Genomic DNA, 19000 nt, shown 5'->3' on the forward strand with positions numbered 1-19000 from the left:
CTCCACCTGGTTGATACGATGCCATCATGCTGATAGCACCACTTTAAGTTTGGTTTTGGATTACAAACTGCTCGGGATGATTCCACCAAAGACACTCCACCTGGAGCTTGTTTTCTTCTTTGCACAACTGGTCTCTGGGCAAAGAACTGCCCTGTCTTGACTACTGACAAAGTGCATGGTGTCCAGACTGGACAAGCAGGATACAAATAAAAAGACTGCCAAGCTTTGCCAAGACAGAGTAAGACAGTTTTTCAAATTTTCTTGCCTCTGAAAATGGTCTGTCAGTTACTCTAGGCTTTAACCAAAGTTGATTGCTCCAACATTGCAAATGAGACTTTGGGTGATTGCCCAGGTAACCGGCTGTCGTTGTCATTTCTTACACCTTTTGGAAGTTGTATGATTGCACTTCCTGCTTACTCAAGTAATATTGTTTTCCTTCTCAGGTCTTTTATGGGATTGAAGACTAGATGGTCATAGTTACTTCCCTCTTCGAGAAACCCTGTCTCGAAAAACTCAGAAAAAGCTAGCTAAAAAAAATGACGAGAGAGACACAGAGACGTGGAGAGACAGAAAGGCAGACACACAGTGGGGGGAGGGGAGAGAGACAGAGAGAGACTGAGAAAACCTATCTCTCCAATGAATTCCCAGAGGAGGTCGCTGTTGCCCACACACCCGCTGGCATATATCTCTGGCAGAGTCCCAGAAGGGGTGGGACTGCATCTTCACAGCACTGAATTAGAGAAGGCCTGAGTTCAGTCTGCAGTCTCCCCTGAACTCCACAGTCTCTGATTGGGACTCAGGAAGGCAGGTTGACAAACCCTAGCTCTTTCCGGGAAGTCAGCACTGTGTTGGGTTCTCTGGCAGTGGCTCTCAGAGTTTCAGGGAGTGGTGACTGGGCGGTCGGCATTCAGTTTGACTTTCCAGTCCCCACCCTCATTGATTTCTGCCCGAAGGTTGATGACGTCACACATGTTCTCACTCTCATTTGAAGTCGCGTTCTGAGATAATCCAATCAGGGTCACTCTGGTTTGTAAAGGTGCCCAAAATCCGCTCAGAACCAGACGCTCAGGTCCCCAAGAATGGGGGCCATTGTGCCCCCAGCTCTCGGACTGATGCTTGCGGCACCTTTGTTTTGTGCTCAAACCCACGCAGGTGAGTGCAACCCAGGAAGAAACCGATCTTGGCGGGAAGGAGCAGGGGCGGACGGAACCCAGGAACTCACGTCTCCCTTTCCGCTGCTCCCTTCTCCATCCCTGTTCCTAGCCCCGCACCATTCTCCCGTCCCGGCCAGCGCTTCTGCCCGGGGTCCCGGGAGCAGGGTCAGGGTCTCACTGCGCGCCGCCCCCAGGCTCACACTCGCTGCTGTATTTCCGCACCACCGTGTTCCGGCCCGGCCTAGGGGAGCCGAGGTTCATTTTCGTGGGCTGCGTGGACGACACGGAGTTCGTGCGCTATGACAGCGACGCGGAGACTCCGAGGATGGAGCCGCGGGCGCCGTGGATGGAGCAGGAGGGGCCTGAGAGTTGGGACCTGCCGACTGAGAAGGCCAGGACTCAAGCACAACTGTCTGGAGGGAACCTGATGACCCTGCTTCGCTATTTCAACCAGAGCGAGGACGGTGAGTGAGTGACCCCGACCCTTTACATCACCCAAAAATGTACCAGGGTTGCCCAGACTCGCGGAACTGCAGTGTCACCCGAGACCTGCCTAGTTCCTCACCAGAAAAAGAGCCCTCAGGGATTCGCTGGGACTTGGTTAACAGTTAGTGGAACTGATCACCTTGTCCTCGCTAGACCCTCACACGCTGCAGGGGATGCGTGGCTGCGAAATGGGGACAGATGGGCGCCTGCTCCGCTGGTACGACCAGATGGCCTATGATGGCATGGATTGCCTCACCCAGAATGAGGACCTGAGCTCCGGGACAGCCTCTGGCAGCACCTTAGCTCAGATCTCGCAGGACAGTTTAGGAACCCACCTGAAGGGCAAGTGCGTGAAGCTGCTGCAGAAACACCTGGAAAAGGGGAAGGACACACTGCTGCGCTCAGGTGCGCGGTGGGGGGTGGGGGCAATACCATGCCCAAGTTTCCCTCAGGCTGCTTGCTGGGAGTTTGGAGAGCTGGGGGTGCATGGGCAGGATGAGAGGACTGGGGCTTAGCTCACTGGCCCAGCAAGCACAGGTTCTGGAGTAGATCCTGTCCTTTGGAGATGGAGGAGGAGAGGGAGATCCCTGAACAAGAAGGCCTTAATTCACTCATCCCCAGAGTCCCAGGAGGCAGCAATCTCCTTGGGATCCAGATCTTTGACCAAGAATGATGCCCTCGGAGAACAGCTTTTCTCTTACAGACAATTAGGAAATTCATTTTCTCTAGCAGGAGACCAATCTTTTAGTAACTGATGAACAATTTCTTTCCTGGGGCAATGGCCCTGGACCACAGGAGCTTTTTCTCTCAGGCCTCCTTCTGTGGTGACCCTCAGTGTCTCTGGAGTCTGACTCCAGCTTTTCTGAGTCTCCTGGCCCTCACTCAGCTCAGGACCAGAATCTCTTCCCCTCCATCAGTCTGCAGAGCCCTGAAGCCTCCTACCCCAAACTGCCACTCACATCTTAGAGCACCCCGAAGAGCACATGACCCCGGGGCCTGAGCTCTATTTAGGGTCTACTAATATGAGGACACCCTAATCCCACCCCAGTTCCCCTGTCCATTCCCAGAATGGCCACATGAACACTCTTGAGTCCCCAGAAGAAAGCAAGATGTCTCATCTTCCAAACTCTTTCCCTCAGACCCCCCAAAGGCACATGTGGCCCATCACCTCATTCTGAAAAAAGTTACCTTTGTTACCCTGCGGTGCTGGGCCCTGGGCTTCTACCCAGCTGAGATCTCCCTGACCTGGCAGCTGAATGAGGAGGAACTGATCCAGGAAATGGAGTTTGTGGAGACCAGACCTGCAGGGGATGGAACCTTCCAGAAGTGGGCAGCTGTAGTGGTGCCTTCTGGGGAGGAGGAGAGATACACATGCCATGTGCAGCATGAGGGGCTGCCTGAGCCTCTGACCCTGAGATGGGGTAAGGAGGACATGGGTGCAGAGCTGGGATTAGAGTAAGCTAAGTAAGAGATAGCTCTTTGGGGAACCTGAGCAGGGTTGGGGATGAGAGCTGGGTGGTCCTCACCTTCCCTTCCTTTCCCAGAGGCTGCTTGGTACAAGAACCCCATCTTACTAATTCCTGTCCTGTTTGTCTGTCTCATCATCGTTGGAGCTTTGATGTGTTACATATGTATGAAGAAGGATGCAGGTAGGAGAGACGTGTTGAGTTTTCTTCTCATACTGAGGGCTTCACGCCACAGGTAGCAGTGTGTTCTCCTTGGGTAGTGGGATGCACCATACACCATGGGTAGCTGTGTGCTCTGCTTGGGTAGTGGGATGCACCATCCACAGCTCTGCTTCTACTTCATCTGGGAACTTTTTGTTTAACCTTCAAAAGTAAATGGGAGGGGCTGGAGATATGGCTCAGATGTTAAGATCATTGCCTTCTCTTCCAAAGGTCCTGAGTTCAATTCCCAGCAACCACATGGTGGCTCACAACCATCTGTAATGGGGTCTAGTGCCCTCTTCTGGCCTACAGGCATACACACAGACAGAATATTGTATACATAATAAATAAATAAATATTTTTTTAAAAAAAATGTAGAGGGGACTGAAGGGCAGTTTTAGCTTGGTTCTGGAGATTGAGACCTCACGCCCAGCTGTCACCGGCAGAGGTCTCACTGAGGACAAACCTCCAGGGAGGTATTACATCACCTCAGTTCTAGAAATTTCCCTTGGGCTCAGGACTAAGAGGATGCCTCTAAGGCAGTGGTTCTCGACCTGTGGGTCGCAACCCCTTTGGAGGTTGTGCATGAGATCTCCTGCATATCAGATTTACGTTATGATTCACAACAGCAGCAAAATTACTGCCATGAAGTAGCTAGAGAATAATTGTAGAGTGGGGTCACCACACCATGGGGAGCTAAAGGGTGTTAGCATTTGGGAGGTTGAGAACCACTGCTCTAGGCCCTCAGGACTGCCTGCTCCCCTTCCACCTATACATGGTTTCTTCCCTCAGGTTGGAGAAGAAGGATCCACCCTCAGGAAGCATGTAAGTGTGGTGGGGGTGGACTCAGATCCTTGGAGCCATGGGAGCTCACCCGGCTTCACCTCAAGCCTCCTGAAGCCTGACCAGGTCCTGCTTTGTGCTTTTCTAGGCAGGGACAGTCACCAGGACTCCGGCGAGACAGTCGTGGATGATGAGGTGAGACATGGGGAAAGACAGGGGACACGTGGTGGGGCTGGCGAGAGTCTTTGGACTTGGACATTTTGAGTGAGGAGTGAGCTATTCAGAAATGTTACCGCTTCACAATGACTGCCCCGAATCTGCTCTGAATCTTGTAGGCCATAGCGGTTCTTCTGTGGAAGGCTGAGCCCTGCAAAAGTCATCCAGGCCACTTCTTCAGACCTTTAAGATGGCCTGACTGCTCACCTTGAAAGGTATCTGCCTGTTTCCCACCACCCTGTTGGTGTTGTGTCCCCGTGGCTCTCAGAAGCCTTTGCCTAGTCTCCTCACTCAGGGAGATCCCCACTCCCTCCCCACCCCATGTGGAAATGCCTGGAACAGCTACTGCAGAATGGAATCCTTTTTGTTTGTTTGTTTTTTAAGACAGGGTTTCTCCATGCAACAGTCCTGGCCGTCCTGGAACTCACTCTGTAAACCAGCCTGGCCGCAAACTCAGAGATCTGCCTGCCTCTGCCTCCTGGATTGAAGACTTGGGACACCACCACCAGACTCACAGACTTGCCCGGAGGTAGAATCACCTAGGAGCCGCCCCTCTGGGTGTGTCTGTGAGGGTCTTTCCAGCCAGGTTTACTTAACTGAGAAGGGAAGAGCCATGTTGACTATAAGGTGTCTGCACTCATCGCCTGGAGACTCAGGAAAAAGCCAGTGGAGCGCTGGAGTCCCCTTCCTCTGTTTCCTGAGCAGGGCTTGAGCAGGACATCTGCCACTGTGAGCAGAGACAGCTCCACCTTTCTGTCTGGAAGATCTGACCCCTGTCTCTTCCCTGGCTCCCTCCTTTCTGTCTTGAAGGTCTGACACCTGTTTCTTCGCTGGGTGACTTCTCATCAGGTATTTTGTCACAGTCACAGGGCACAGGGTTGGAAACAAAGCTCCACCCCCTCACCCACTGTGCCCCGAGTAGCACCCCCTAATTTGTAGGGACCTTTACTCAGGCCAAATTGTGATCTATGACTTTGGTGCAGAAGAGAATTGCAGACTAGTAGAGTTGGGGGTTAATAAACATTTTTTATTTTAATGTGGCCCAAGCCTATTTATTTATTGTGTGCATGTGTGTGAGAGCCACAGCTCATGTGTAGAAGCCACAAGACAACTTGTAGGAGTCTGTTTTCTTCTTCTACCAAGTAGGTCCAGGGATGGCACGCAGCTCATCACACCTGGAGGCTAGCACCGTTACCCACTGAGCCAGCTGGCTGGCCCAAATAAGGTATTTTTTGAAGGTGATCACTTTGTTTCACGAAGAAACCTTGTCTTAAAAAACAAACAAATAAAAAAGGATTCTATTCTGCGGTAGCTGTACTTGTAACTTTTAAAGACCTACACACACACTATTTATTTTTTCAAGACATGATTTTTCTGTGTAACAGTCCTGGCTGTCCTGGAACTCACTTGATAGATCAGGCTGGTTTCGAACACAGAGATCCGCGTGCCTCTGCCTCCCGAGTGCTGGAATTAAAGGCGTGTGCCACCACCGCCTGGCTTAAAGACCCATTTTTAATTGAGTTAGATTAAGCAGAAGCTCTTAGTGAGGACAGCCTGCATCTCCTGTGGATCTGTTCCTGGCATTTTTTTTTCCTTGGGCTTCCTTCATTCTCTTGGCCAAAGGTTTAAGACGTTCTGCAGCATTGGGCTCATTTTCCTCAGTGTGTTCTTTCTCCAGAACAGCACTTTCGGTGTCTGTGATGACAGATGCATGAAGTAACGGGATGCTGAATCTTGTGTGTGTTGGTACTAGGCCTCTCTGACAACATATGGGCCAACCTCATCAGCTTCTTCAGAAAGATGGGAAAGCTGTCAGATTCTGCCAACCTTTTGGGCCCCACCCAATGAGACAGCAGTATCTGCCAGTGCAGTGTCTCCTTTGCCTATAATAGCCAAGTTGTGGACATCCAGATTGGCATCCACAATGCATCTTTGAAGAGACTTGGACTTCCTCTGCCCAGTTTTCATGGTCTGCAACAAGAACGTCCCTTACCCAACAGCAGGCACACTCTGCTGTGGGTCCAGACATCTTGCTTCGTGGGACAACCTTGTTTGTCCTTCCCACCACTGATTCCGACCACGAAGCCCTTCCGCTACTCACCCTTTGCATCAGCAGCTACTTCTGTGCCCTTCTCATGGGAAGTGCGAAGCTTGCTTTCATCATCCACTTCCAAGAGTTCCTGACAGCTGGTAGCTGGGAAGGAGATATTCCCACGGCCATGAGGTACCTAGGAGGTGCCATGAAAAAGAACCAATAAATGTATTTTAATGTAGACCTTAAGCAGGAGGATCAAGAGAGGTGCCAAGAAAAAGAGAAAGATGAACGCTAAGAAAGAAAGACAAGTCTGCTGGTGGTGACACCTTCAATCCCAGCACTCAGTAGGCAGAGGCAGGAAGATATCTTTGTGCAAGGCCAGTCTGGTCTACAGAGTGAGTTCCAGGACAGCCAGTGACATAGACAAACCCTGTCTGGGGGGGGGGGAGGAGGGGGGAGGAGGGAGGGGGGAAAGAAAGAAAGTATACCAAGAGCATGAGTGTGGGCTTGTCACACTTTGTCGACTTTACAAATAGCTGTATACATTACTGGGATGAGTTTTAAAGGTATTAGCCTCAAAGTGTTGCTTAGGAACCTAAATGAGATCAGGTTACAATTGTTAAGTGAGTCTAGACCACAGGGGTGCAGGGGAGAAGGACCTCTCTGTAAACATGTTAACAACCTGAGACTCCCAGAGACCACCTGGGAGAGGATGGGGTTCTCTTCAAGGTCGCACACTTCCTTGCCTTAAACTTGGGTCATTACTACCTTGATGCTGCTCTTCCAGAGGACTCAGGTTCACAACCTTCTGTAATGTCAGTTCCAGAGTACTGATACCCTCTGCAGGCGTCTTTGTTGACTTTTGCCAATCTGTGCAGATCTCTGTCTGCAGGACCTGGGATCTAAGAGCCCACAAGAATGAGGCAGACTAGTCTAATGATATAGACACCTTACTTCCGTTTCAGTATACTTTTATACGTGAATGTAACAAAGAAAGCAGTGAACCAAGCCCACCCACAGCCCCCTCTAAACTGAATAGGAAACCACCTCTCAGGCTGGATTTGTGCAGAACCTGGGACCTGGGACCCGGGGCGACTGGAACCCAAGTTCCATCCTTGGCGAATTGGAGCAGTCCTAACTTCCGAGCCGCGGTCACACACCATTGCAGCTATGCTTGTCGCAGCCGGACAGGGCCCAAAGTCTGCTGGGTATTCTTGACATTGTGTGTTCCTCTCCCAATACTCAGGGCCCTCCTGCTCCATCCACAGTGCCCTCGGCCCCATCCTCGGGATCTCCTGAAGCTGTTGGAGCACACAGATTGTGTGTCTTCCTCACAGCTGACAAATGAACCACGGTTGCTGGAGGCCAGGCAGGGACCCTGCAGTGTAGAAATGGCTCAGCTAGTGTGAGCCTCAGGAGACAAGCTGTGAGATCCCAAACCTCCCCCCTGCCCAGGGTCCCAGGTGATGGCAAAGGAGACATTGACCAGGGCAACCGAGTTGTGCTGACTGGGTACTGCCCCCACCCGGAGCCCTGTTCTCTCTGGCAGAGTCCTTTTCACTCCCCACTAGCTTAGGTCTTGACAGCAGCTTGTGCCAGGAAGCAGAAGTCTTGGTCCTCACTACAGGGGACTGTTAAGAGTGTGGACGTGATTCCTGTGGATTGTTGTCCTTCGGAACCTCTATGTGACTGACTGGTTTCTCTAGAAATCAGGTGTGCAATGAGAATTGAGAGTGCACTATTTATGTCCAGGGAGAACATGGTCAGGGTTGAGACTGTGCCGGTGGAAAACCAGTGCTGGCATCGTTCTGGCGCTGTTAGTGAAGAAAAATGCGGGGCTGGAGAGATGGCTGCTCATGCATAGGACCCGGGTTCAATTCCCTGCACCCACATGGCAGCTCCTTCCTGTAATTCCAGTTTCAGAGTATCTCACACCCTCACACAGATATACATGCAGGCAAAACTCTACTGCACATGAAATAATAAAAAAAATTAAAAAGAAAATGCTGTAAGAGCCGTTCTATGACCTGGGACTTGAACGGAACCCATGTCTTCTGACTGTTGGACCTCTTGACCACATTGCTTCTCTGAGCCTTGAGGTAGAGTCTATGTAGGTTTTGGTTCTTTAATTTATTTTTAAGTTATGTTTGTGTGTTTTTGTGTGTGAATATATAAGTGCGGTGCCCGAGGAAGACAGATTTTCTGGAGCTGGAGTTAGCTGTGGTTGTAAGCGCCATGAGAGTGCTGGGAACCAGCTGCGGGTTCTTTGCAAGACCTGGGAATGCGCTTTTTTTTTTTTTTTTTTTTTTTTTTTGCCCATCTACCGATTCATCCTTTTATTAGCCATGGTATCAAAACGCCTAGTCAAAAAGACCAAAGCCCATGTCGTCATCAGACTCCTCGGATTCTTCCTTCTTTGCTTCCACTTTCTTCTCCTCAGCTGGGGCAGCAGCGGTGGAGGGGGCAGGACCACCTGCTGGTGAGGCTCCGGATGCTGGAGCAGGCCCACCAGTCCCTGCATTGCAGATGAGGCTCCCAATGTTGACATTGGCCAGGGTCTTTGCAAACAAGCCAGGCCAGAAAGGTTCAACATTGACACCAGCTGCTTTAATGAGGGCATTGATCTTATCCTCCTTGACCATCATCTCGTCGACGTGGAGGATGAGGGCGGAGTAGATGCAGGTGAGCTCAGAGACGGAGGCCATGTTGCGGACTGCCAGCACGGTGCTAGTCGCCGGATGGAGTGAGGGCCTCACCCCAACGCGGCCTTAGCTTCCTCGGAAGGACCGAGCACCTTGGCGACAGCAGAGGAAAAGGTGGAATGCGCTCTTGAGAGCTAAGCCATCTCTTCCTTTTGTGGGAGGATTCTTTTTAATACTTTGTCCCGTGTAGTATTAGATATTACACTACTACTATACAAGTGGTACTTATTAGATGACTAATGATAACGTGACTCCATCATTGAATGTTTCTATTCTGCTGTATTAAAACCACAGGGTCAGCAATTAGAGCAGCTCACACCTGCCTGTAACTCTAGTTCCAGGACTTCTGTCTCCCTCTTCTGGCCTTACACATACTACAGGCATGGGATAGACTTGGCCTCCGTGCAGGTAAAATACACAAAATAAAATTTAAAACACACGGGGGGGGGGGGGGAGAGGGAGAGAGAGAGAGAGAGAGAGAGAGAGAGAGAGAGAGAGACTTAGCTTTATTGAGTCAAGGCAAAGTCTCAATTCCTTAGAAGTGGCTTTCAGATTCCGAGAGCATAAAGATGTGGTATGATTTGAAGCATACATTGGTGGTTTCAATCTTGCTCTCTCTTGCTTCCAGGTTCATCTACATGAGCAGGGGCAGGATCTCACAGCCTGCTGCTCCCAGGCTCATATCTGCTTCCCTATTTTGCCACTGCCACATCTCGCCATCCTGCCCTCTCCAGCTCTTTTCATTGCTTCAGGCTACAGGGACTACAACTGAGTTCAAGAGGGTGGAGCTAGCGGAACGCGCTGGAGCCCTGGGGACCCACAGGAGCACAGACAGAATTTCAGAACCTACTCCACCTCTACAACCAGAGTCACGACGGTGAATGACTTCCGGGTCGGGGATCACAATCCCTCAAGACCCAGAGCAGGGTCCCGAACTCCCCTGATCCCAGTGTTCGAGATTCCGCAGGAGGCTGTGGCTGTCTGAGTTTTGCTTTAGGTTTGGGGACTGTTCCTGCGGGTGGGCGGTATCGGGTTGGCCGAGCTGGGTACGGGGCCAGGTTCCCACAGTATCCGGGACATTCACAGCTGCCTTGGGCAGAGTGAAGAGGACACGGGTCCCCTTAAAGTCCTAGGTCTGGAGTGACTTTTGACAGCATTTTCTTTATTAAAGACGTCAGAACAATGCCCCGCACTGTTTTCCTTACACACAGTTCTACTTTCAACTCCAAACGAGTTCCTCTCTCCTGGCATAAATGATGAGTTCACAGCTCTCATTGGACACCTAGTTTCTAGAGAAACCAATCAGTGGCACAGAGGTTCCAAGTAGAGCAGTTTACAGGAATCGCTTCTACACCCTTCACAGGCCCCTGTACTGAGGACCATGTCTTCTTTTTCCTGGCTCAAGATGTTGGCAGGCGCCATACTTCTGGTCCAAACACAGGCTAGTGAGTACGGGGTGGGGAGACTGCGGGACGGAGCAGCGAGCCCGGTGGGGGTAGTACCCCATAAAGTCATCTTACTGCCCTAGCCCCTATCTCCCCTGTCTTTGCCTGTCGCCCCCAGGCTCGCACTCCCTGCGGTATTTCTACACCGCTGTGTCCCGGCCTGGCCTCGGGGAGCCCCGATTCATCGCCGTCGGCTACGTAGACGACACGCAGTTCGTGCGCTACGACAGCGACGCGGAGACTCCGAGGATGGAGCCTCGGGCGCCGTGGATGGAGCAGGAGGGGCCGGAGTATTGGAAGGAGGAGACACGGAAAGCCAGAAAAACGGGGAAGAACTTCAAATTGAATCTCCAGACCCTGCTTAGCTACTACAATCAGAGTGACGATGGTGAGTGACCGCGGCCCTGATCACAGACACGACCCCTCCATCTCCTCTGAGACAGGCTTGGGTCATCTTCACCCGCTGAGCCATAATTTCATCCAAACACCTGCCCAGACTCTCAGACAGGAAAGACCCAGATTTGGGTCAGGTTTAGGTTGCACATTTGATTCTGAAAGGTCGGGTTGTGGACAGAGGGCAGGGTGGCCGCAAGGGGGCGCTAACCACTGTGTCCCCACCAGAACCTCACACTCTGCAGTGGATGTATGGCTGTGACCTGGGTCCAGATGGACGCCTGTTCCGTGGGTACTGTCAGGAGGCCTACGATGGCCGGGATTATATCTCCCTGAACGAGGACCTGCGCTCCTGGACCGCAACTGACGCGGCCTCTCAGATCTCTAAGCGCAAGTTAGAGAATGTGAACGAGGCCGACCACCAGAGGGCATACCTGCAGGGCCCCTGCATAGACAGCCTCCATAGATACCTGCAGTTGGGGAACGCGACCCTGCTGCGCTCAGGTACCTGGAGGCCTTCGCTTTTCCTTGGTAGTGTGGGAGAAAGGCTTGGGGCATCCTCAGAGGAAGAACACTGTCCAGCAGGCACCGGGCTGAGGAATAAGGACAGGGAGACTCCAGGCTGCTTTTCCCATTGGGAGACTAACCCTTTTACAGCAGGTCAGCCTTGAGGATGACCCTGGACCACAGGAGCTTTTTCTCTCAGGCCTCCTTCTGTGGTCACCCTCGGTGTCTCTGGAGTCTGACTCCAGCTTTTTTGAGTCTCCTGGCCCTCACTCAGCTCAGGACCAGAATCTCTTCCCCTCCATCAGTCTGCAGAGCCCTGAAGCCTCCTACCCCAAACTGTCACTCACATCTTAGAGCATCCCGAAGAGCACATGACCCCGGGGCCTGAGCTCTAGCTGGGGTCTACTAATATCAGGACACCCTAATCCCACCCCAGTTCCCCTGTCCATTCCCAGAATGGTCACATGGACACTGCTGAGTTCCCAGAAGATGGCAAGATGTCTCATCTTCCCAACTCTTTTCCTCAGACCCCCCAAAGGCACATGTGACCCGTCACCTTGTACCTAAAGGTGATGTCACCCTGAGGTGCTGGGCCCTGGGCTTCTACCCTGCCTTCATCAGCCTGACCTGGCAGAGGGAGGAGGAGGAACAGACTCATGACATGAAGCTGGTGGAGACCAGACCTTCTGGGGATGGAACCTTCCAGAAGTGGGCATCTCTGGTGGTGCCTTCTGGGGAGGAGCACAAATACACATGCCATGTGTACCATGAGGGGCTGCCTGAGCCTCTCACTCTGAGATGGGGTAAGGAGGGAGTGGGTGCTGAGCTGGGGTCAGGGAAAGTTGGAGCCTTCTATAGACCCTGAGCAGGGTCAGGGCTGAGAGCTGGGTTCATGACCATCACCTTCCCTTCCTGCCCATTCCTTCCCAGAGCCTCCTCAGTCCACAGTCCCCATCATGGCAGTCATTGCTGGTCTGGTTCTCCTTGGAGCTGTGATCATTGGAGCTGTGGTGGCTGTTGTGAGGAAGAGGAGGAGAAACACAGGTAGGAAAGGGCAGGGTCTGAGTTCTCTCTCAGCCCCTTTTAGAAGTGTGCTCTGCCTCATTAATGGGAAACACATCCACACCCCTCATTGCTGCTGTCTCTACCCTGGGTCTGCTGTCAGTTCTGGAAACATTCTTGGGCTGGAGTCTTTCTGGTTTCTCACAGCTTTTCTTCTCACAAAAGAAGGAAAAGGAGGGGATTATGCTCATGTTTTAGGTAAGTTTGGGGAGCAGGATTGTCCCTGAAACCCTTGGTGTGGAGTTGAGCTGGTGGGGAACCCAGCCAGCTCCTAATTCCTTCTCATGCCACATTCTCTCAGTCTCCCGAATGTGCCTTGTCCTTTCTTCTTCTGCAGGCAGCAACAATGTCCAGAGCTCTGTCTTGTCTCTGGAGGCTTGAAAAGGTGACACCCTGGGGACCTGGGATTGGGGTGGGGCAAGGAGGACAGGACTGGGTCCCAGGGATTCTCAGGATTCAGACATTTGAATGAGTTACAGCAGGCCTTTGAGATGTCTTTGTATTGACTGTTCATGACTCTTAGTTCCTAGCTTCAGACTGCTGCCTCATGGGGGCCTGATCTGACTCAAGAATCAACAAATGTCTGAAGCTGTCTGCTTTCTCCTGTGGGAACAATGTGAAAAACTGGGGAGCCCACCTCACCCCTGCACACCTGGATCCTGTCCCTGTACTGCCCTGTGCTCCCTTCCCAGCCAGCGTCCTTGTCCAGCCAGGCAGGAGGTCACATCTCCATCCTGTCACCTCCATGCTGCCCCAAGCTGCAGCCCCTGACCTCCCCACTGAAAATAAGAATCTGAATGTGAACTTGGTTCTTCATGTGTCCTTGACATGGGAGATTAGTATGTCAACCTAAAGGAGAGAATTCTGAGTGTGATGGAGAAAATAAATGGCAGCATGGAGAACCTTCCAGGATCTGTGTTAGCTGTGCTGAGTGTCAGGGTGGGGACAGGAGGAGTCTGTGGGAGCTGAGTGAGGATGGGGCTGTACCAGGTGGTGCTCAGCCATGTGGTGTGCTCATTCCTGGACTATGTCCTCCTTGGTTTTTCTGTCCTTGTCACTTAGTACAACCACATGGTGACAGGGCCTGGTCACAGGGACACAGGGATGGGCATAGCCCTGTCCGTGTCCAGGATTATGAGCAACAGGGCTTCTTTGACAGGTTACCCTGAACTCAGTGCCGCTGTGGCTCTTCCCCCGTCTTCTGTGTTTATTTCTTGTCTTTTTAGTTAGTGTGGAGGTCTGGGCCTGTTCTTGTTCCTGTGAGTGGTGTCCTGTGGGGTCCCTGAACAACAGCAGTAGGACGTGTTTTCCATCCCTGTCCCCCCAAGGTCCAGCTAGGCCCCTGCACTCAGGAGCCTGTGGTCTAAGGAGATGAGCTTCAGTCTCCTGAGCTCCTGCCTCCTTCCATGGTTGTTGCCTGGAGGTTCTCTCCCTCCCCATCTTTCAGAATCTAACCCCTGTCTGCTGGATCAGCAGAGAGGACTGATCCACGGGGTCTCAACATGGATCTGGTCCTGTGGGACTGTGTTCTGCTCTGTTCTGCTTTACAACATCCACACACACACTCAGAAAACATGCCTGGCAGGTTCACAACCTTATGATCGATCTCAAGCTTCTGGCCCTGAGGACAAATAGCTACATGGTGACTTTGTGTTGAATTCTTCCTCTCACACCAACACTTGTGTGACTTTCCAGCACTGACCCCATCTCCAGTGGGGCTCTCCAGTGGAAGGTCGTGATAAATGTAGAAGGCTCAGCTGCAGTCATGAGCAGAGAGGTGCCAGGTTCAGATACTGTAAGCAAAACTACTTCCACACGCTAACTCCACCCTCCACCCTTTTAACAGAGTTTAATATTAGACCTTTTATCTTGGGGAAGATACTCCGGGACTTGGTTTTTGTATGAATTTTAAGTGTAAAATACAGATTCATCTTCCGCCCATGAAAATGGAGATAAAGCTGTGGACACCTCTCATTTTAATTGGCCTCTAGGGTCACTGGTGTTTGCATTGACTTCTCTGACAGTTAAGCTACTGGTGATGTAAGTGATCAGCAGACATACTGGGAAACCAGAGTCTTGGTTATGAGGAGTCCCAGCGGTTGGTTCTCAGCACAGTTCCTAAGGCACTAGTGACAAGAGCGTCATCAGCCCCACTGTGAATTCTGCTCTGTCCCCCGTAAACCTGAGACCATGTTCCCAAGCTGCCACAAGACACTATGCTTTTGGGGACCGTGAATTTTCTCACTTAATTGTACATGCTATAACATGACTATTACATGAATGATTCTTTGTTTAAACATCAGTATTTTACTCCAATTGCATTATAGACGGTCCATGGTCACTAAATGAACTTTGATGTTAAAAATCAAGATAGAATTAGTTGCATATTTTATTTTAAAAATGAAGATAGCCTTTATAAAGGCAAAAAGAAAGAATGAGCAAATGAAAAACTCCTTTTTAAAATGATTTAAAAAAACATATCCAAATTGAGTGTGCTGCTGGTCTAGTGGGAAATCCATGAGCCGTCTTTTTAAAAACATAGATATAATCGTTGCATTTAATGTTATTTTCTTGAAACCCATATCATCAAATTCCTTAATGCTGCATCAAACAATGTCAGTTCAAGTTTAGCAAATGTGTGTGACCACCTGCTCACAACTGTAGAAGAAGCCACTGGTTTGTTTCTAGCCCTTTACCCCTGAAATAGCCACACAGAAACTGTATTAATTAAATCATTGCTTGGCCCATTAGCTCTAGCTTCCTTTTGGCCAACTCTTACATCTTAATTTAACCCATTTTAATTAATCTGTATATTGCCAAGTGGCTGTGGTTTACCGGGTAAAGTTCCCAATTCTGTCTCTGGCACTCCATGGCTTCTCTCTGACTCCACCCTTCTTTCTCCCAGCATTCAGTTTAGTTTTCCCAGCCTCGCTAAGTTCTGCCTTGCTATAGGTCAAAGCAGTTTCTTTAGTCATTAATGGTAATCACAACGTACAGAGGGGAATCCCACATCAGACAACAGAATTAAGGAGGGTCTAAAGCCCTACCTACAACTTGTCTGATATTTGTCCTTATCATGGAGAGCTGAGCCTTTGTTTTGCTGACCTCAGAGTAGCATGTCACGATGGACACAGAACACTCCTAGAATTATCTGTAATCCTGCGTGCTGAATGAAAGCATAAAAGATAGCAGAGTACTTCTCTGCTATAAAATTATTCAGCTTGCATTGCCAGCTTTACAGATACTAGCCTGATATATTTCACTTGCTAGAACTTCTCTGAAGCAAACAATTGTCTTATATCAGGAATGTTTTGAAGAACACAACTTTCTCATTATCTTTGTCTTTGAAGTTTGGGTTACTAACATTTTCAGGTATTGTGGGAGAATTCTGGCTTCCTAGATGGCTCATAAATGAGTTACGATAGGCCCTATGTTTGTATCCTGAAAATGCTCTTAAATCCATACAAGTCTTTGCCCTGCTGGTTGATCACCAAGGTCCAATTTTAAAACATCAAGATCCAGCAATCAAAATTCCTTATTAGCCGGGCGGTGGTGGCGCACGCCTTTAATCCCAGCACTCGGGAGGCAGAGGCAGGCAGATCTCTGTGAGTTCGAGGCCAGCCTGGTCTACAAGAGCTAGTTCCAGGACAGGAACCAAAAGCTACAGAGAAACCCTGTGTTGAAAAATCCAAAAAAAAAAAAAAAAAAAAAAAAAAAAAAATTCCTTATTTGGCTACCCTGACTAACATCCAATCAGGACTTAACACTCCTGCTGCTGTTTTTGTTCCACCCAGAGGTAGTAAAGCCCCTCCCCCATGTCCCTCTTGTGTAATCTCCTTCGTGCTGAGAATTTCCTGTCTGGGTGCTTCCTGTGCCAACTCTGGGGCCACTTCAAGTCCACCAGCAGGGGGCCTGCCCAAGGGAAACAAAAAAAAAAGCCTACAAATCCTGTAGTTCATTTAATCACAATGTACATTTATGATGAAATTGTAGTAAAATGTTGTTGTTTAAACAAAGTATTAGTTGTGTAAAAATCATGTTAGAGCATGGAAAGTTTATTTAGGAATTTCACGGTCTTTAACACCACAGTGTCCTGTGACAGCTTGGAACATGATCTCAGGTTTAATGAGGACAGAGCAGAATTCACAGTGGGGCTGATGACGCTCTTGTCACTAGTGCCTTAGGAACTGTGCTGAGAACCAACCGCTGGGACTCCTCATAACCAAGACTCTGGTTTCCCAGTATGTCTGCTGATCACCTACATCACCAACAACTTAACTGGCAGAGAAGTCAATGCAAACACCAGTGTCCCTAGAGGCCAATTAAAATGAGAGGTGCCCACAGCTTCCATCTCCAGTTTCATGGGCAGAAGGTAAATCTGTATTTTACACTTAAAATTTGTATAAAGTCAAGTCCTGAAGTATTTCTCCCCAAGAGGGAAGCTGTACAGCTAAACTCTCTTGAAAACGGAAGGAATGGGTGGTGTTTGTAGAGGTGGGTTTTTGGGGGTTTTTTTTTTTTTGATTTTTTTTTCTGTGTGTGTGTGAATGTTTGGTTTTTCAAGACACAGTTTCTCTGTAGTTTTGCAGCCTGTGCTGGAACTTGCTCTTGTAGACCAGGCTGGCCTTTGGGAATTAAAGGGAGTTTAAGCCCCTGCACCACTTAGTTCATGACAGCAGCTGAACCTTCCTTCTGATGTCACTGGAGAGCCCCACTGTGCAGACTGGGTGTCCAGGCTGGAAGGCCACTATTGGGTGGTGGTGTGAGAGGAAGACTCAGCACAGAGTCCCTGCATCTCTGGGCCCAGTCAGATGCTTGCCCTCAGGACCACAGCTGTTACAGGAAAGGGGAAGACAGGAACCCGCAATGTGTGTTCTGGTTGAGGGTGCGGGACCTGTTGTAACTGTGGTGAGGACTGACAGTGAGGGTCTCCAGCTGTGATGTGCCCTGGTGAGCCTGGAGTGTGGCTGTCATGGGGTGCAGGCTGGCACAGACACAGGGGAGAGTGACTGTGGGGCCAGTGCAGGAGAGTGTGGCTGCTTCTCCTCTGCAGCCCTGAGGTGGCATCTTCCCTGAGCCCTGCTGCAGTGGTTCAGGCTGAACAGGCTGACAAAGCTCCCTATGAAATCTCCCTCCTTGGTGCACTGGGAACCTCAGTCCTAAGATTCCCAACACTGATGTGTTTAGATATTTAAATTTTCCTCTGTTAATTGTGACAAATTTTCTCCTTGAATGCCGTTTTTGTTCTGTTTCCCCATGTCCTAAGACCCTGACCAGCTACCCAGCCCTGGAGCAGCACCCCCACACCCTGTTCCTGAAGGGAGACACTGACAGTCGCTCTGGTTGCCTTCTCCACCCTGCAGCCTCGCAGCTACAGGCAGCCTCATCCCAGTGACTGTCCTATGAGTGGTTTGCATGCTAGTCCCCAGTCCACTGGGGACCTGTCATGTAGGGGATGTGTGTGTATGTGTGTGTGATGTGTGTATGTGTGTGTGCATGTGTGGTGTGTGTGTATGTGTGTGTGATGTGTGTGTATGTGTACGTGTGTGTGCATGTGTGGTGTGTGTGTATGTGTGTTTATGTGTGTGTGATGTGTGTGTATGCGTGTGTGGTGTATGTGTGTGTATGTGTGTGTATATGTATGTGTGTGTGGTGTATGTGTATATGTGTGTGTGGTGTGTGTGTATGTGTGTGTATGTGTGTGTGTGGTGTATGTGTGTGTGTATGTGTGTGTGTGTATACATGCAGGTGTGGTCAGTCCCACACTCTTTCAGTGTACCCAGGCAGTGTGCAACATTTTGCATAAAGAGGCCCCAAAATTAACAAACTCTTCTTACACACAGGATGAATGGTCACTTTTAACACAAAGCTGGGTCTTTCCTCCTGGGGTTCTAAGGCACTGTATACACTTCAGAAGGCCTGTGTAGGGCTCACTACCCACAGGGCTCTTAATTTTATGGGTCAGTGTATTCTTTTCAGGGCATCCACTCAGGATGAGGTGGTGCAGTGGCTCTCCTCCCTGTCCTGATGTCCTGGAGTCCCTGCAAAGGTTCACAATCTTCAGGTGTGGACTCAGACTGCCACTGAGACCCTGAGACCCTGGGGCAGACAATTATCTATTCTGTCACCTCATGTTGGGGTGAGTATGGACACCTCACAGTTTATACAAATCAAACATTAAAGATTCCCGCGACTCCCGATTGAAAGATGCTTTCTCTCTTCTATAAGATCTCTCAGTTGTGAAGTTTTATTTGTTTTATTGTTTGAGACTGGGTCTCTTTACACAGCCAAGCTGTTCTGAAAGTCACAGAGATCCTCCCACCTGTCTCCCAAATGCTGGGATTAAAGGAGTGTGTCACCATGAAGTGGCACCCAGAAGTGAAGTCTTGATACAGTGAAGCCTACTGACTTCATCGCCACCAAACATATTATCTAAATACTTTTTTCTGTTATACCTAAAGTAGTAGAAGTTGCCCAAGGATTTTGTTCGTAAGTATACCGGCCATTTAAAAATTAATCATATAAACCGGGCGGTGGTGGCGCACGCCTT

The 19000-nt window shown here is 50.0% G+C and overlaps 3 protein-coding genes across 6 annotated transcripts in view; 2 read left to right on the forward strand and 1 right to left on the reverse strand.

Moving 5' to 3' along the window:
• Positions 1–1079: 1079 nt before the first annotated feature.
• On the forward strand, positions 1080–5284 carry LOC121435377 (H-2 class I histocompatibility antigen, Q10 alpha chain-like). 3 transcript variants are annotated; one of them, XM_041634659.1, is made up of 9 exons: positions 1080–1152; positions 1349–1618; positions 1794–2045; positions 2780–3061; positions 3185–3289; positions 4100–4132; positions 4239–4285; positions 4426–4521; positions 4691–5284. In XM_041634659.1, exons 1-8 carry the CDS (start codon positions 1080–1082, stop codon positions 4516–4518), a joined length of 1155 nt encoding a protein of 384 aa, XP_041490593.1. In that variant the 3' UTR covers positions 4519–4521; positions 4691–5284. The 3 variants fall into 3 exon arrangements, with proteins under 3 accessions (XP_041490593.1, XP_041490594.1, XP_041490595.1); XM_041634660.1 differs by having other exon boundaries at positions 3254–3289; XM_041634661.1 differs by having other exon boundaries at positions 1088–1152; positions 1400–1618.
• Positions 5285–8667: 3383 nt separating this feature from the next.
• On the reverse strand, positions 8668–9137 carry LOC121435387 (60S acidic ribosomal protein P1-like). Of its 2 annotated transcripts, XM_041634677.1 has the most exons (2): positions 8974–9137; positions 8668–8898 (listed from the first exon to the last, which is right to left on the reverse strand). In XM_041634677.1, exons 1-2 carry the CDS (start codon positions 9044–9046, stop codon positions 8702–8704), a joined length of 270 nt encoding a protein of 89 aa, XP_041490611.1. In that variant the 5' UTR covers positions 9047–9137; the 3' UTR covers positions 8668–8701. The 2 variants fall into 2 exon arrangements, with proteins under 2 accessions (XP_041490611.1, XP_041490610.1); XM_041634676.1 differs by having other exon boundaries at positions 8668–9137.
• Positions 9138–10392: 1255 nt separating this feature from the next.
• LOC121435382 (H-2 class I histocompatibility antigen, D-37 alpha chain-like) overlaps positions 10393–19000 on the forward strand; it is a 33205-nt gene continuing 24597 nt past the window's right edge. Inside the window, exons 1-3 of the mRNA XM_041634670.1 lie at positions 10393–10488; positions 10607–10876; positions 11110–11385. Of these exons, the coding sequence (XP_041490604.1) occupies positions 10425–10488; positions 10607–10876; positions 11110–11385 (610 nt within the window). The 5' untranslated portion in view covers positions 10393–10424. The remainder of the gene's footprint in view (positions 10489–10606; positions 10877–11109; positions 11386–19000) is intronic.

The sequence above is a fragment of the Microtus oregoni genome, unplaced genomic scaffold (genome assembly GCF_018167655.1).
Source record: "Microtus oregoni isolate MIOR12 unplaced genomic scaffold, Mior012 000046F_ref0000063, whole genome shotgun sequence".
Taxonomy (NCBI): Eukaryota; Metazoa; Chordata; class Mammalia; order Rodentia; family Cricetidae; genus Microtus; species Microtus oregoni.